Source organism: Aspergillus candidus (assembly GCF_002847045.1).
Source record: "Aspergillus candidus strain CBS 102.13 unplaced genomic scaffold BDW47scaffold_2, whole genome shotgun sequence".
Taxonomy (NCBI): domain Eukaryota; kingdom Fungi; phylum Ascomycota; class Eurotiomycetes; order Eurotiales; family Aspergillaceae; genus Aspergillus; species Aspergillus candidus.
In genome coordinates this window covers 58,963-75,266 of record NW_020194007.1, presented here as the reverse complement: position 1 = coordinate 75,266, position 16,304 = coordinate 58,963, and the positions used below count along the sequence as shown (strand labels likewise).

The window sequence follows — 16,304 nt, the reverse complement described above, 5'->3', positions numbered from 1 at the left end:
ATTGACTATTGATATGTAGAAGTAGTCTTAAACATAAAGTATGTATAAACAAGATGAGTAACATGCCACGCTAACCCGATCGGGCCTCAGAAGACCAGCTGTTTAGTTTCTCTCCATCTTTCTCTCCAACTTCAACCTCACTTTCCATCTCTCTCTTCTTCTTCTCTTTCCCTTACCTCCCTCCCTCCCTCCCTCTCTTCTATAGAATGCCCTGAGTTCCCTCAGGGCCTGTCGTTCGTTCTTCCTTCTCATCATGTCTCCCAATCCTCCCCACACCTCCCTCGCCGTCGACCCCGTCGCCTTCGTCATCTCAGAATGCATCACCGTCACCTCGGCCATGCGCAAGCATAATCGATGGGCTCATTCCTCCGTCGCGGCGATCCTCGGCGCCTCGGGTGTCTCCTCCCGTCTCTCCAACCCCCCCAGTCCTCGTTATGAAGGAGCGGCCACCCCCGACAACCTCCCCCTCGCCAACCGCTGGGGTCTCCGCGGGAAGAAGGGCAAGAGCATGCAGGACAATCCCCTCATCTCCGCCTTCACACGCCTGCGCGCCGACTTGAAAGATTGCCGGGACATTCGCGCCGTCGACGCCCCCGCCCTCCTCCATCCTTTCCTCCAGGTCGTCCGCTCCTCCTCCACCTCCGCCGCCATCACCTCCCTCGCCCTCGTCGCCCTCACCAAGTTCTTCGCCTACAATATCATCCACCCCGACTCCCCCCGCCTCTCCCTCGCCCTGCAGCTCCTCTCCGCCGCCATCACGCACTGCCGCTTCGAGGCCAGCGACTCCGCCGCCGACGAGATCGTCCTCCTGCGCATCCTCAAACTCATGGAGGGCGTCCTCGCCCGCCCCGAGGGCGACCTCCTGGGCGACGAGAGCGTCTGTGAGATGATGGAGACCGGTCTCAGCATGTGCTGTCAGGTCCGCCTCTCCGAGGTCCTCCGTCGTTCCGCCGAGATGGCCATGGTCAATATGTGTCAGGTCATCTTCATGCGCCTGTCCCGCTTGCCCCCCGCCCACCCGGCCCCGGCCGGCCTCCTCGATCCCCTGGCCCACTCCGCCGTCGCCCCCTTCCTCAAGATGGACCCCTCCGTCGACGGGGACTCCGTCGCCTCCCAACATCCCTCCGCCATGGGCGCCGACGCCGCCGTCCCCGACCGCGACCGCTCCAGCGCCGACGACGGACCGGCCGATCCCAATGCTGCTGCTGCTGCTGCTGCCGCCGCCCCGGCCCCCACCACCCGTCCCCACGACGAGCCCGCCGGCGTCGTCCATCCTTACGGCCTCCCCTCCATCCGCGAGCTCTTCCGCGTCCTCATCGATCTCCTCGACCCCCACAATCGCCAGCACACCGACCCCATGCGCGTCATGGCCCTGCGCATCCTCGACGTCGCCCTCGAGGTCGCCGGCCCCGCCATCGCGCGGCACCCCTCCCTGGCCGCCCTGGCCCAGAACGACCTCTGCCGTCATCTCTTCCAGCTCGTCCGCTCCGAGAACCTCGCCCTCCTCGCCGGCTCCCTCCGCGTCACTGGCACCCTGCTCCTCACCGGCCGCCCCGTCCTCAAGCTCCAGCAGGAGCTCTACCTCTCTTACCTCGTCGCCTGCCTCCACCCCCGCGTCGACATCCCCCGCGAGCCCGGCATCGACCCCGCCCTCTACGACGGCGTCCCCCAGGCCCCCAGCCTCGTCAAACCCCCGCCGCCCGCCTCCCCGTCCTCCACGAGCGGCCGCTCCACCCCGGTCCCCGTCAAGGACCGCCAGAAACTCGGCCTCGAGGGTGGCGCCCGTCGTCCCGAGACCCGCGAGGCCATGGTCGAGAGCATCGGCGTCCTCGCCCGCATCCCCAGCTTCATGGTCGAGCTCTTCGTCAACTACGACTGCGACGTCGACCGCGCCGACCTCTGCGCCGACCTCGTCGGCCTCCTCTCCCGCAGCGCCTTCCCGGACTCCGCCACCTGGAGCACCACCAACGTCCCGCCCCTCTGCCTCGACGCCCTGCTCGGCTACGTCCAGTTCGTCTACGACCGCCTCGAGGACGTCCCCGACGACCCCGCCGGCCACCCCCCCGCCGGCGTCCCCGCCCCCGACGCCCTGCGCGACCAGCGCCGCACCAAGCAGACCATCATCCACGGCGCCCAGAAGTTCAACGAGGACCCCAAGGCCGGCATCGCCTACCTCGCCGCCCGCGGCGTCATCGCCGACCCCGACGACCCCGCCCGCGTCGCCCACTTCCTCCACGGCACCTCCCGCGTCTCCAAGAAGGTCCTCGGCGACTTCCTGTCCAAGCGCTCCAACGAGGCCCTCCTCGACGCCTTCGTCGACCGCTTCGACTTTGCCGGCAAGACCGTCGTCGACGCCCTGCGCGACCTCCTCGGCTCCTTCCGGCTCCCCGGCGAGTCCCCCCTCATCGAGCGCATCGTCACCACCTTCACCGACAAGTACATGCAGAAGGCCCAACCCACCGGCGTCGCCGACAAGGACGCCCTCTTCGTCCTGACCTACGGCATCATCATGCTCAACACCGAGCTCTACAACCCCAACATCAAGTCGCAGAACCGCATGTCCTGCGCCGACTTCTCCCGCAACCTGCGCGGCGTCAACGCCGGCCAGGACTTCGCCCCGGAGTTCCTGCAGGAGATCTACGACTCCATCCGCCACGACGAGATCATCCTGCCCGACGAACACGACAACCAGCACGCCTTCGACTTCGCCTGGCGCGAACTCCTGCGCAAGTCCGCCTCCGCCGGCGAGCTGGCCGTCCCCGGCGAGGCCACCAACCGCTACGACGCCGACATGTTCGCCGCCACCTGGCGCCCCGTCGTCGCCACCCTGGCCTACGTCTTCATGTCCGCCTCCGACGACGCCGTCTACGCCCGCGTCGTCATGGGCTTCGACCAGTGCGCCCAGATCGCCGCCCGCTACCGCCTGTCCGACGCCTTTGACCGCATCGTCGACTGTCTCGCCACCATCAGCACCCTGGCCACCGACGTGCCCCCCAGCACCGCCCTCAACACCGAGGTCCAGGTCGACCAGCAGAAGCGCGTCATGGTCAGCGAGCTGGCCGTCAAGTTCGGCCGCGACTTCCGCGCCCAGCTCGCCACCGTCGTCCTCTTCCGCGTCCTGGCCGGCAACGAGTCCGTCGTCCGCGACAGCTGGGGCCCCGTCCACCAGATCCTCCGCAACCTGTTCGTCAACTCCCTCATCCCCGCCTGGGGCGGGGATCTCACCGCGCCGCTGGCTCTCCCCGCCATCCCGCTCCAGCCGGCCTCCCAGGTCGTCGACCGCGACGGGAAACCGACCGAGTCGGGCCTGCTGTCGGCCTTCACCTCCTACCTGTCCAGCTACGCCGCCGACGATCCGCCGGAGCCGTCCGACGAGGAGCTGGACAACACCCTCTGCACGGTCGACTGCGTGACCGCGTGTGCCATCCCCGACGTCGTCGGCCATCTCCAGTCCCTGCCCCTGGAGGCCGTCGGGCCCCTGGTCGAGTCGCTGCTCGCGATGCTGCCCGAGGAGAGCACACCGGCCGTCATCGTCGTCAAGCCCGAACGACCGGCCCCCACCCGCGGCGCCCGCGGTCCGCTCCACGATTCCCGCACGGCCTACGACCCGGGCATGATCTACCTGCTCGAGTTGGCCACCATTCTGACCCTGCGCGACCGGGCGACCCTGGAAGCGATGGGCGAGCGGCTCTTGGCGGCCTTGCAGGCATTCATCCGGGGAGCCCGGAATCTGCACTCCCTCGCCTTGTCGCGTGTGGTCTCTTACTTGCTCAACCTGCTGCGTTTGAGCCATGTATGTTATCCCCTCTATTTTCTTTTTCTTTTTCTTTTTCTTTTTTTTTTTTTTTTTCTCACATCCCTAGGATCAACCCTTCATGCGCGTCCCCGTCATCCTCCACAACATCTCGGGCTTCGACCAGGACATTCTCGAAAGCGTAGCCGTGCCCATCGTCCAAGGCCTCACCCGGTGCATCGCGAATCCCGAACCCCTGCGGAACGAGATCACGATCTCTCCGGATTTCTGGTCCATCCTGCAGAGATTGCACCAGCACAAAGAAGCCGCGCCTCTGGTCTTTGAGCTCCTCCAGCTGATCGTGGACGCGGCTCCCGCCATCGTGACGGCCGACAATTACGAGTCTGCGGTCGCTCTGGCGAATGATTTTATCAGCGCTGGCAGTGTGGGGTCTGTTGATGAGCGGCATCATGATGCGATGCCCCGTCGGAAGGGTGCCAAGCAGTCGAAGTCGAAGTTCGTTTTCCCCTCGTCCCTTGAAAAGTTTCCAATGATTAACGGTTCCGCAGGGATAATGAGATTGTATCGCGTGGTCTGAAGGCGATCGGTCTTATCTACCGTCTCACCGGGCGGGTTCCGGCATTGATCCAGCAGTCTCACCTGGAAAAGAACGAAGGTTCGCATTGACATTTCCCTCTGCCTTACTCCCATTGGCTCTAAGCCCCTCGACGATGCCACTAACACTCCATAGCGTGGTCCGCCTACTGGTCGCCCGTCCTCCACACTCTGACCTCTCAATGTACCAATCCCTGTCGAGACATTCGGCACCACGCCGTGTCCACCCTCCAGCGGTCCCTCCTGTCAATCGAGATCAGCTCCACGGACGACAAAGAATGGACAGCCATCTTCGACCAGGTTCTCTTCCCGCTGGTCCTACGCTTGCTCAAGCCCGAGGTGTACCACTCCGACCCTGTCGGAATGAGTGAAACCCGCGTCCAAGCCGCAACCCTAGTCTGCAAGATCTTCCTCCGCTACCTCGACCAACACCCCAACCGGGCCGGCATGCTCGATCTCTGGCTTAAGATCCTCGATATCCTAGACCGCATGATGAACAGCGGTCAGGGCGACAGCCTGGTACGTCTTTCACCCCATTCTACCAATCTCCCCTTTAATGCACCAGACAACCCATGCTAACCCAAAACCAGGAGGAGGCCATCCCCGAAAGTCTCAAGAACGTCCTCCTCGTCATGGCCGACGGCGGCTACCTCGTCCCGCCCTCCCAAGACCCCAGCAAGGAGCAGATGTGGACTGAAACCAAGAAACGCCTCGAGCGTTTCCTCCCAGACCTCTTCCAGGAAATCTTCGCCCAGGCTCCTAAGGATCTGCCGCTTCCTGCCTCGAGGATTCCTTCTCCCGCGCCTTCCCCTGCGCCTGAGGCTTCGGCTTCGGCTTCGGCTTCGGCTTCGGCTTCGGCTTCAGAGGAGCCACCATCTAAAGAGGGAGCCCCTGCAGAAGAAGCACAAACCTCTGAACCTCAACAACAAGAGGAGGAGGAGCAGCAGGAGGAGAAGCAGGAGTCGACAGAAGGCGAAAAGGAAAACGAAATCCAACCCACGAACTAATCCAATCCAATCCAACCAACACAACCCCGTCGAACATTACATTACCATCTGATCCTTTTTTGTGATATGATATACCTGGGGCATATACACGGCGTATGCAATTTTTTCCCCTTAATTTTTTTTTTACATTCTTTCCATTCTGTTTTCTACATTTTCTTGTTTGTTGTCTGTTTGTTGTTTGTTGTTTCTTCTTTCGAGAGTAGACAGCACATATGTATATGTAAATAGATAGTTCGTTATATTTAGTTCTCCAGTGTCCCATCTCATCTTCTTCACTCATTCTTTACACTTTATGCATTAAGAACTCAAACGATTGAATTGAATTGAATTGATGCATTTGTTGTTCTTTGATATCATATCATACTGTTGGTAGAATGTACCTTATTGATAGATGTTTATTTGAGCGGGTTGAACTGAGTATGTATAGTCAGTCAACTATCACACAAGGACTGGCTTGATGTACCAAGGTTACTGGGACTGAGTTGGGTGGGTAGGACTCCAAGAATATCAACCCTAGTACTTTATACCCTACACATACCTATCATCAATCCAGATCAGAAAATTATTCAAGGACGGCGAAGTTCAGTCCAAACTAAGCGGTGAGTTCATTCAAGCAGATTGGAGATAGAAGTAAGTAAAGGTAGAGTAAAGTAAAGTAGAAGATAGATAGATAGATGCCTATGCACAACGCCAGGTATTGCACAGCCACAGACAAATCAAGACAAGACGAGACGAGACAAGATCACACAAATAGTGGATAGTAAAAAAAAAGTAACAAAAGAGAGAACCCATATCTGAATACCCTTCGGGTCCTGTCAGAACCAACTCATGGAAAAAGATAAAAGAAAAGGAAAAAAGAACTGATCGGTGTACATCGGCCAATGTTCAGGCCAAGGAATAAGACAGAATAAAATAACCATTTATCCTCATATCAAGACAGGAAATTTCTACCTCAGTCCGCATCCATGTCAGCGTCGAGGTCAATAGCATCCGGGTTGGCCGCGGGAGCCGCTGTTGGCTCTTGACCCGCTGGAGGAGGACGGTTGCCGCCTTCGGGCCCCGTGCTGGCCGCGACGAAGCCGACCGGTGCGCGCGCCTGTCGCTCCAGGGCGGCCATGGCGTCGGCTTTCTCGGTCGAGCCCTCCGTGTCTTCTGTTTCGGCGCCGCCTTCTTGGGTTCGCTGCTGACTGCGCGCGATGGCTTGGGAGGCGATGAAGTTGACGTCCGTGCTGGATTGGTAGTGGTATTAGCTGGGTTCCTATAATGGGGGTAACATGTGCGAATAAGGGTGTGGGTAACATACTTGTACTGTGCTTGGACGCTTCGCTTGATGCGGAGCATCTCCTTGAAGGTGTCTTCGTTTCCGTGCTGCACTTCGAACGCCTCCCACTTCTGCCAGAATACGGCGTTGGTGCGCGGGTCGCAGAACTGGGACGCATGGCCGTAGATGGCACGCGCTCGGTCGATTTCGCCCAGTCTTCTCTCCATCTCGGCGAATTTGAGACACATTTCCTTGGCTTCCTGGTCGGGCAACGCGGCAATAGCACGCTCGTAGATCGGCCGCGTGGAAGTGAGGCCGAAGTTGGAAGCGGATTTGGTGATGTAGAACTCGAACATCTCGAACCGGTCCTCGTCGGAGACTGCACGAGTGGCCCGCTCGTAGATTCTCATGGCATGTCGAGCCAGACCGCGCTCTTCCTCCAAATTGCCGTACATCAGGTAGAGCGGCTTGGCGAACTTGGGAGGACATCCGTCGAGGGCCTGTTCAAAGAGATCCCGCAGTCTTTCGATGCCAATCTTCCGGTCCACGGCCTTGGTCAGGTAAAGGTTCCAAAGTTCAAAGGCCACGGGATAGCTGAAGAGATCCAGGCCACGCTCATAAATCTTGAACGATTCCTCGAAGTACTTGTGTTCCTCCATGAGATTGGCGTAGTTGACCACCGTCTGCGGCGTGGCGATGCGCAGCTCGAAGATCCTCTCGTACACTTTCTTCGTTTCTTCCAGGGACGAGACGCTCTCCACCAGATCGACGTAGAAACTCCATAGCTTCCAACTCTTGTGGACTCGTTGCTGAGGCGAAAGGTCCTCGTCAAAGTAATCCACGGTGGACTTCTTGGGGGCCTGGGTCGCCTTGGCCATCACTTGCACTGCCTGATCAAAGTTCTCGTTGCGGAGTTCCATTTCGGCCCATTCACACCAGGTCTCGGCCAGTTCAACAACAGACTTAAGAGGCACCTTGACAGCCTTCTCAAAGATAACCCGTGCGGAGTCCAGGTCTCCACCGGTTTCGTAGAACTTGGCGTAGTTGACCCAGAGTTCTGAAAACTTCCCGTGGGCCTTCTTCGGGTTGATGGCTGCGATTGCGGCCGTGTAAGTTTGGACGACTTCATCTTTGTTGTCACCCCACAAAGCCACTCTCTTCTCCCATTCAATGACGTTGTTAGGGTTTTGCCTCAACAGAACGTCATTGACAAGGAACGGGCGACGGTCCATCAGCTGTTCAAACCTGAGCATTCGAAGATCAAGGTCGAAGTCAGCCTCTTCGTCAGACTGGTTGTTCTCTGCTCGAACGGCCGCGGCTTCCATCAAACTTCCGATGATGGATTCCTCAAATTCAACGTAGGAATCGAATATAAGGGTAAAGTCGCGCACAGTCATGACGGTGATAATGCCTTCCTCGAAGACATCTCGGGCCTTTTCAAAGCTGCCCTTCATGATCCAATAAGTCGCTAACCCGGCCCACAGTTTACCTCTCTGATCCGCGAACCGCTCAATTCCGCTGCGCAAAATTGCATCCACGTCGATACCGACCTGGGGCCCGGTCTTGATCTGCTTCGCCTTCGAGACTAAGAGGTCAACCATCTCAGTCCACAGCTGGAAGTTGCTCTTCCCCTCTTTGGACTGGAACCGGGGGTTATCAAGGATATCCATGTACTTCTTCACGGCTTCCGTGTATTGACCCATCTCCACCAAGAGGTGGATGTACTCCTCCGCGTTCTCCGGATGAATCTGCATATAACGCGCCCAAATCTTCACGGCAGTCTGACCCGAAGCGGACCGAGCGAACTTCTTGTACAACTTCCAGATTCGATTATGTTGAGTAATCGGGAGGGCTCGCAGCGCACAATCGAAGGTCCGTCGGGTTTGCGTGATAATCGGTTGCTGCAGCATGAAAGCGAGGTACATTTCCCATATCCGGGGCATTTTGTTGAGAAGGATCAACGCCCGTTCGAAGAGCGCGTTGACTTTCTGATACTCCGACTTATAGATAGTCGCATTGCGGCCGCGAAGATGGTTCACTCGAAATTCCAGATACTGTATCGGTTAGCAATCATTCCAAATATTGTAAAACCAAGGTGCCGCCATGCAGAACCCAGGCTTATAAAGAAAAGAGAAACCCGAACACCTACCATCTTCCAGAGCTTGTAAGACCGCGGGAGTTGTTTGCACGCGCGCTCCATCACCTATTACAAGTCAGTAAAATAATCCGATCGAAAAACCACGTTCGGAAACATACAAAGGCCTGTTCGTAAAGCGTTCCATGTTGCTGCTTGTACTCGATGTAGGCAAGCCATGGCTTAACGCTGCCGGCATCCCGAAGCAGATCCTGCTCGTACACAGTGTCCTGGTCGGCCTGTCATTGCAAAAACACAATATATTAGCCCCGTTTCATCAAATCGCGTCAAGATCTCCTCACAATCAAATACAGATCAGGCCCTGAGGCCGACGTTCGGTCCATCTGTGCGTGTTGCCGGTGGGATCTCGGGGGCAAAAGTGTCCCTGGCATGGCGCCACTCAGTTGAGCGGGACCGGCTCGCACGGTCAAGACGGAATCGAGTGAAAAGGTGGTGGCATGAACGGGAGAAAGCTCTCGTCGTCGGGGATGAAGCAAAAGCCGCCAAGCGCCACCATTAAGACATGGAAGGTTGAACGGCGCGCACGTGACCTGGCGGCGGGAACGGACAGAGGTGGTCCAAGCTCCTCCCCTCCAGCTGGTTATCGCCTATCGCCAATCATGCATCTGCCTCTGACCGACAGACAACTTTCTATAATATTTCGCAGTCATGTCTGGTGCCGCGGTATGTTATCCATTCTTTCGCTCTTGATCTTGTCTTCCAGTTTACAAAACAACATGTTAACGTTCCGTCATGATAGGGCCGTGAGCCAGTCTTCCCGACTCGCCAGTCGTTGGGGTTGATGAAGAGCAAGTTGAAGGGTGCAGAAGTCGGACACAGTTTACTCAAAAGGAAAAGTGAAGCCTTGACAAAGTAGGTATCTCCATTGTACTTCCCTTGGTCGTCCCTGTGCTAACTTCCACCGCCCCTAGACGCTTCCGAGGTATGGCAACATGACGTCTAAGGCCCCCCCCGCATCGCATTCCCGACACTGACGTCGTCAAACCAGAGATCACACGACGGATCGATGAAGCCAAACAGAAGATGGGACGGGTAATGCAGATTGCGGCTTTCTCGCTGGCCGAAGTGAGCTACGCGGTTGGAGGAGATATCGGCTACCAGGTCCAAGAATCCGCCAAGCAGGCTCGCTTCCGCGTCCGAGCCAAGCAGGAGAACGTATCCGGTGTCTTCCTGCCTCACTTTGAGAGCTACACGGAAGAGGGGATCAACGACTTTGGGTTGACGGGTCTAGGAAAGGGTGGTCAACAAGTACAGCGCTGCCGGGAGACGTATGCCCGGGCCGTTGAGACGCTGGTAGAGTTGGCCAGTTTGCAGGTATGTGGTTAGCGACTGGATTGATCTTTCATATGCTGATGCTATCAGACTGCGTTCGTTATCCTGGATGAGGTCATCAAGGTCGTCAACCGACGAGGTGAGTTTCAACTACCCCAAATGACGGGCTCATATACTAACGTAACACAGTAAATGCGATGTAAGAGACAAACAAAGCCCTAGGCTCTATCTTCTACTAATATCACGCAGTGAGCATGTCATTATCCCCCGGACAGAAAACACCATCAAGTGTAAGACACGCCGCGCCTGTTGTCACCCAACCACGCTGACTCCACACAGATATCAACTCGGAGCTCGACGAGCTCGACAGAGAGGAATTCTATCGACTCAAGAAAGTTTCGGGTAAGAAACAGCGCGACGTCGCAGCCGCGGATGCCGAGCTCTTGGCTCGCCGTGAACAGGAAGCTGCCGAAGCAATCGCCCAGGGCGACACCAAGGCCAAACCGGAGGAGGAAGCCCCTGACGCTCCGGACGTACTCGGAGAGCAAGAAGATACGGATGTCATCTTCTAGAACCTCTTGTTTATTGCACGTTTATCCAGGTCTTGTAAGTAGGCAGTGTAACTTCTAGCATGCGATTGGCTTTCACATCATGATATTTCTATTCCATCTTTGCACCGATCAAGATATCGAGATAAGGTCAACGAGCCCAAGGTAGACGATAAGGCGGGACGAATTGAGGTCTGAAACCGTTTCTGCCCGCCATGTAAAGAATACAAATGTAAAAAGAAAAAGTAAAGAAAAGAAAAGCTCCCATCCCAACGCCAGTAACAACAAGTCAAGTAGATCGCAATGCCCAACAATGACCAGGTCCTCACACCCCCACCGCCTATTGCCGCTGGAAGGTAACGCGGATCGGCTTCCCCTGCTCCCCCATAGGCATACCGGAGGTCGCCTCCTTCGCACTGATCGCCCCAGACTCGCTCTCGTACTCGACAAAGGCAATTCCCTTGCGACCAGGCACCAGACGCACCTCCTGGAAACCCTCGAAGCGGCCAAACACGGCCGTGAGGCTCTCCTGGTCGGCGGTGTCGGGCAGGTCGCGCAGGAAGAGAATCTTGTTGGGCGGGAGATACTCGTCGGGGATGACGGCCGCGGCGGCACCGCTGGTGGGCTTGAGGCCGGCGCCTTTGGCCGTTTTGGCGGGGCGAGCGGCGTCGGGGGCGCCGGAGGGTCGCTTGAGCTTCTTTTGGGCTTCGAGAGCTTCGTGGGCTTGCTTGCGCTCTGCTGGAATTAGTATCGGTGTATTTCCCTCTTTCCTCTGCGTCCAGTACATCCTCCAAATAGAGTAGAGGTGACAGGAAAAAGGAAATAAAAAAACATACCCTTCTCAGCTAACCTCCTCCTCTTATGAACCTCCAGCTCATCAGCCCCTCCCTCGCGCAAAACCGTCGCGTCACTGCGCGTCTTCGCATAGTCCAGAACCATCGGCTTCTCAAACAGATCAAACCCATTGATCTCGTCGATGGCGTTCGTGGCGGAGTCCACGCTATCGAAGACGACGAACGCCTGGCCCTTGGCCTTCAAGTTCGTCTTGGCGACGATTTCGAGGACGTTGCCATATTCGGAGAAGATCTCTTCGAGGGCCTCCTTGAGTTGGTCGACCTTTATCCGTTCCTCCAGGTTGCGGACCTATTGCAGCTGGGGGGTTAGTTGTGTGGGCTTTTTGGGAGGGGGAGGTGGGCAGGTTGGTTGGCTGGTGGTGGTAGACATACGTAGACTCTGCGCGGAATGAGGTCGGTGGTTAGCTGGGTGTGATCTTTTTCGTGCTGAAGGGGTGGGTAAGATGGAACGTACGTGGCATTGGGAGGGTTAGTCGACCCTGATACAGTGGCCATTTTGGATTTGCGACAAATGAGGTCTTGTCGGTGCTGCGGACGAGTTGTTCGATCGATTAATTACTTGGAGTAAGTCGAGCTCTGGCTGAAGTTGACTCGCCGGTGGGAAGATGGGGGGGGTTTGTTGTATTATATAAAGTAATAAGAAAGGGTACAATATACAGTAGCATCATTGGTCTAGTGGTAGAATTCATCGTTGCCATCGATGAGGCCCGTGTTCGATTCACGGATGATGCACTATTCTTATCTTTTTTCTTTTTGTTTCTACTTACTCTAACTCAATTTAATACTTGTCTTTCTTTTGCACCTTTTTTTTTAATATATTATTATCATGTCCATTCGATTCTATCATGCTATAACAGTATTCGGGTCTATAGCCAGGCAGCTATCTACAACCCAATGCCTCCCTAACCCCCTCAACATCGCCCTTCAACTCCTTGGACGGTCTAGTCCAGTCCTCACACTTCACAACCTCCAAACGAGTCTCCATAAAGAGACACTCGGCAACAACGTTGCGGACCTTCATGGACATTAGCAAACTATGACCAAGAATATACGAAACAAACAACATACCCTAGGGAAAGGATGCAACAGCATCCCCGTCATCTTCTTAAGAACTTCTGCCCTCAGCGCCTCTAATCGCGACAGACTCGCATATATCTTGACTGCAGCTTCCAGTCTTGCAACGTTGGCTGTTTTAAAGTGTGCCTTTTGGACGGCGACGAATAATTTGCGGAAGCTGGATCTTGGTTAGCGCTATTCTCATAATAGGTTTGGGCGTAGAAAGCAGGGCGTGCGTACCTTGTCTCCAAGCCTTCGGGGATGAAAGAGACGTAGCCGTCCAGCAACCAGGCTATAAGCTCCAAGGTCGGGATGGCGTAGCGGTCATCCTGCAGATTTTCAGTTAAAATGACGAGGAGGTCTTTCAAAATGGCGATAGCCACGGTCTGTCGCTCTGGCGCTCCGTGGTTATTGAGACTATAGGCCAGTGCTAGGCGGGACGAGCGAACGAGACCCTCAGCTCCAACGACAGCTGAGGTCGCGAGGCCTTGGAACAAGGGTAGACGCAACCAGTCAATTGACTGTAGTTCGAGTAGCTGCAGGAAGTAGTCGACCGATGAGACGTGGCTGAAGTGTTCGTATTTTCTGTATGCATGCAAATCAGCGACGCCGTTAGATGTCGGTAGAGGTGAAGAGTGTTGGGTCCGCACCGCTGTAGTCGTGGAAAGTCGGCCTCCGATTCCCAGAAGCTTTGAAGGCAAAGCCAAGCCTGGAGACGGACTTTGTCCAACTTCTCCGCTGCGAGTCTACACAGACAGCCGACGATCTCTTGAACGTGTGAGCGGTCCGCCGTTCCGATCTTCTTCTGGAGCACCGTATATGCAGCTTGGATAGCCTCCATTCTGACCAATGATCCAATGTCACCCCGTCTGTTTGTTGTGTAATCGTTTAAGAATTCAACAAGGTTGTCTGCAATAGTGTGCGTCACATCTACGCTCATTAGCCACAATCCTCACTTCAGTAATTGGCTGATGCCTACCTATGTAAGGTAGGACCCCAGTGGTCAGACTCTTCACAGCCACAACCCTCTTCTCAATCAATTCTTCCTTGCTAGCTACGCGAAGTAGCTCTTCTATGATCGACTGTCTGACACCATTCTCCGGGGAAATCTTCCGGAAGATAGCTCCTAGGACAAGAATCTCGCCCCGTGCAGTGGGCAGTTTCCGTGTTGCATTGATGTGCGAAAACCAGCTCTGTATCGTCTCGTCCTGCTCTGGCGAGGGCAGGAGGGAAAAGAGTTCTGGCCAAGCGCTTGCAGCAGCCGCTATAGAGGTGTCTTCGCCTCGTGAGATGCAAAGCAGGAGCACCGTGCGCGCTTTATCTAACAACTCGGCCGATGGCACGCTAACTCGAGGGGCGCTGGTGTGCGACGTTGCCAGTGCTAGCGACTGAATCAGGCATGACGCTGCTTCGGCTGTCAGTTCTGGACGCCGTACTTGAAGAGTCAAGTCGTCCTTCGTGGGACTAGCTGGGGAGTTGAATATTTCCCACAATCCAGCCAGCTGGCGAGCAACGTCCTCGGCTTCGAACGAGCTGCTGTCATCTGACGTCTCTCGACCTGAAATAAATGCATCGATCGTAGCAGAAAGCGCAAGGAAACAACCATGCCTCGCTTCGGCCTCGTTGTGCGGAAGACTCATAAGTTTGTCCACCAGCTGATGCAGCACGACGCCCATAGTGGCGAAAGATTTCTGAGTGCTCAGAATGCCAATTGCTTTCGCAGCATGCCTTCTAGATTCCGCGTCCGGGGAGTCAATCCCCCTCCAATCCAGTAGCGAATTCAATAGAGGGCGCCAGTATGTGTGGCTCAAGTCGGCAGTCGCTTTAGCAACATCGATCATCGCCCTCGAGCGGCGCGCCACCGCGTGGTAATCCACCACCTGAACCAGAGATATCCCCTCTGCGATGGTGTTTGGATGGCGGCCAATGAGCTCTTGCAGGGCGGCTGAAGCACCTCTGCGGATGTTCCCAGATGGGTCCACGCACGCGGCGCACACTAGCTCTGTGGCTAGTATCTGCAGGGTGTTCACTCCATTCTGGTCCGTCGGGGTGTTGATGGCTTGCGCGTTCAATGCCAGCAGCTCCTGGGTGGTGTATTTCCGGGATAGTGCCCAAATGCCAAAACATGAAGCGTCTCGAACGCCAGTCCCGACAGAGCTTCCAGTCGAAGATCTCTGTTCAAAGCCAAGCCCAGACACAAGTGGCTGGAGGACATTCGGGAGTTGGTGTGTTGGGGGAGCGCGACGAAATAGAAGATGGCCCAGGGTGAGGATCAGCCCTTGCCACTGTTGCGAGTCAACCGCGCTTAGATTTCGCTTCAACGCGTTGGTTCCGATCATCCTGGCCTCGAGCGGTGTAACTATGGTACCATCCTGCTTTTGATAAAGGATGTTCTCCTCGAGCGAGCCGGTGATAGCCTCTATAACTTCCGTGGCCATCTCAGGTTCGAGCTTCAACGTGATGATGCTCAGTGACTTGCTCGCAGCAAACCTCACAGGGGTATCCTTGTCGGCCAGGGCTACTAAGAAATGATCGATAGTATCTTCCAGGACGAACGATACCTGGTCATCGGAGAGCGAGCCGTCTCCTCTCTCATTAAGCGAGATCGCCATGAGAGTCAAACAGCGGAGTATCTTGATAATCATCTTTCGTGCAATAGCCGAGGACTGCACAATCTTCGAAATCTGCGACTCACCCTGAACAGCGCTGAGGATTTGTCCAAACACAGGCACTATCAGGGGGCCGAACTCCTCCACCTGACCGGAAGCAGCCAAACGAGACAGGAAAGACAGCACTCCAATACAGGTGTAAACCGACAGCGGCTCAGCATCTCCAACCGGCTTGATGATAGAAAAAGCCCAGTTCGTAAGATTACCCAAGATCCCAAATCTCTGCATGTCCCCGCGTAGCGCCAGCCTCGCCAGAAGCACGGTGGCAGCCTCGCGCTCCTTCCCGGGGGCGTTCACATAGTGCAGAGACAGCGAAAGGATAGATCGGGCAATGACAGGCGCCTGGGGCGGCAGTATCGTGAGCTGCTCGAGATCCGGATACGGGACTGGGATATCATCCGAAGACAAAGACGACAAGTCAAACGGGGCGAGCAACAAATGCGACAGCCATATCAACATCACATAGCGCTCTTCCCAGACAAGTCGGCGGGGAATATCACCCAAGGAGACATGTGCGGGGTCCTCTTGGGGGATTTCATCCCATGCGATAAACGCCCGCAGTAGCGGCTGAAGGTACTTGGGTTCGTTGTTCAGAAACCGGCTGATCACTTTGACCCCGCGGACCTTGCAGAAGGTGTAGAGAATTCTGCAGATTGCCCTCGGCAGCGGATAGAGATGGTTTGACTCTGCTGCTTTAGAAGCGTAATGATCGCGATGGTTGACCAAGTAGGCAAGGAACGCATCAACTAAAGGAGGGAGAAGCAATTGCAGATGCGGATCTAACAATTGCGGCCACTCCTGAAAAGGTTCCAGCTATACCGGCATCGTCAGTCCAGTCTATCTTTGCTAGAGGCGGGGTGGGTGGGTGTTTATCCTACAAGTCCCACGAGTTTCTCTGCCTTGGCGGCGGGTGTCCGTCGTCGTGGTGTTCGGCTTTCTTTTCCACGCTCGGTCGACGGTTTCCAGAGTAGGGCGGGCAACCTGGCGGAGAATTCCTTCACAAGATCTCCAGATGCCCGCTGCAACTTGATCTCCCTGTCATCGGGAGCATCCATGATGAATACCGAGCTTGGGGGGTGGGATGTCGCTATTCAGAACTGTAGCCTCGCGACCCGCGGGGAATCGCCAGTATTG

General features: G+C 56.1%; 4 protein-coding genes and 1 non-coding gene across 5 annotated transcripts; 3 read left to right on the top strand and 2 right to left on the bottom strand.

Annotated features, from left to right (window-relative positions):
- Positions 1–253: 253 nt before the first annotated feature.
- On the top strand, positions 254–5,355 carry BDW47DRAFT_121860 (guanine nucleotide exchange factor; the record flags this gene model as incomplete). The annotated part of the gene is made up of 5 exons (XM_024815723.1): positions 254–3,793; positions 3,864–4,249; positions 4,303–4,409; positions 4,485–4,867; positions 4,939–5,355. 5 exons carry the CDS (start codon positions 254–256, stop codon positions 5,353–5,355), a joined length of 4,833 nt encoding a protein of 1,610 aa, XP_024676081.1.
- Positions 5,356–5,958: 603 nt separating this feature from the next.
- Positions 5,959–9,220, bottom strand: BDW47DRAFT_97800 (mRNA splicing protein SYF1). Its single transcript, XM_024820498.1, has 5 exons — positions 9,053–9,220; positions 8,873–8,989; positions 8,766–8,819; positions 6,659–8,670; positions 5,959–6,584 (listed from the first exon to the last, which is right to left on the bottom strand). Exons 1-5 carry the CDS (start codon positions 9,140–9,142, stop codon positions 6,308–6,310), a joined length of 2,550 nt encoding a protein of 849 aa, XP_024676080.1. The 5' UTR covers positions 9,143–9,220; the 3' UTR covers positions 5,959–6,307.
- Positions 9,221–9,363: 143 nt separating this feature from the next.
- Positions 9,364–10,718, top strand: BDW47DRAFT_97799 (H(+)-transporting V1 sector ATPase subunit D). The gene is made up of 8 exons (XM_024820497.1): positions 9,364–9,434; positions 9,511–9,623; positions 9,683–9,693; positions 9,760–10,085; positions 10,134–10,182; positions 10,233–10,242; positions 10,293–10,333; positions 10,383–10,718. The coding sequence occupies exons 1-8, from the start codon at positions 9,420–9,422 to the stop codon at positions 10,613–10,615; spliced, it is 798 nt and encodes a 265-aa protein (XP_024676079.1). The 5' UTR covers positions 9,364–9,419; the 3' UTR covers positions 10,616–10,718.
- Positions 10,719–10,931: 213 nt separating this feature from the next.
- BDW47DRAFT_114822 (tubulin folding cofactor D C terminal-domain-containing protein) lies at positions 10,932–16,225 on the bottom strand (the record flags this gene model as incomplete). The annotated part of the gene is made up of 7 exons (XM_024814721.1): positions 10,932–11,326; positions 11,428–11,734; positions 12,514–12,679; positions 12,742–13,086; positions 13,152–13,431; positions 13,481–15,983; positions 16,049–16,225. 7 exons carry the CDS (start codon positions 16,223–16,225, stop codon positions 10,932–10,934), a joined length of 4,173 nt encoding a protein of 1,390 aa, XP_024676078.1.
- On the top strand, positions 12,107–12,177 carry BDW47DRAFT_t7. The gene has a single exon. It is a non-coding gene; the product is annotated as a tRNA-Gly (tRNA).
- Positions 16,226–16,304: the final 79 nt, after the last annotated feature.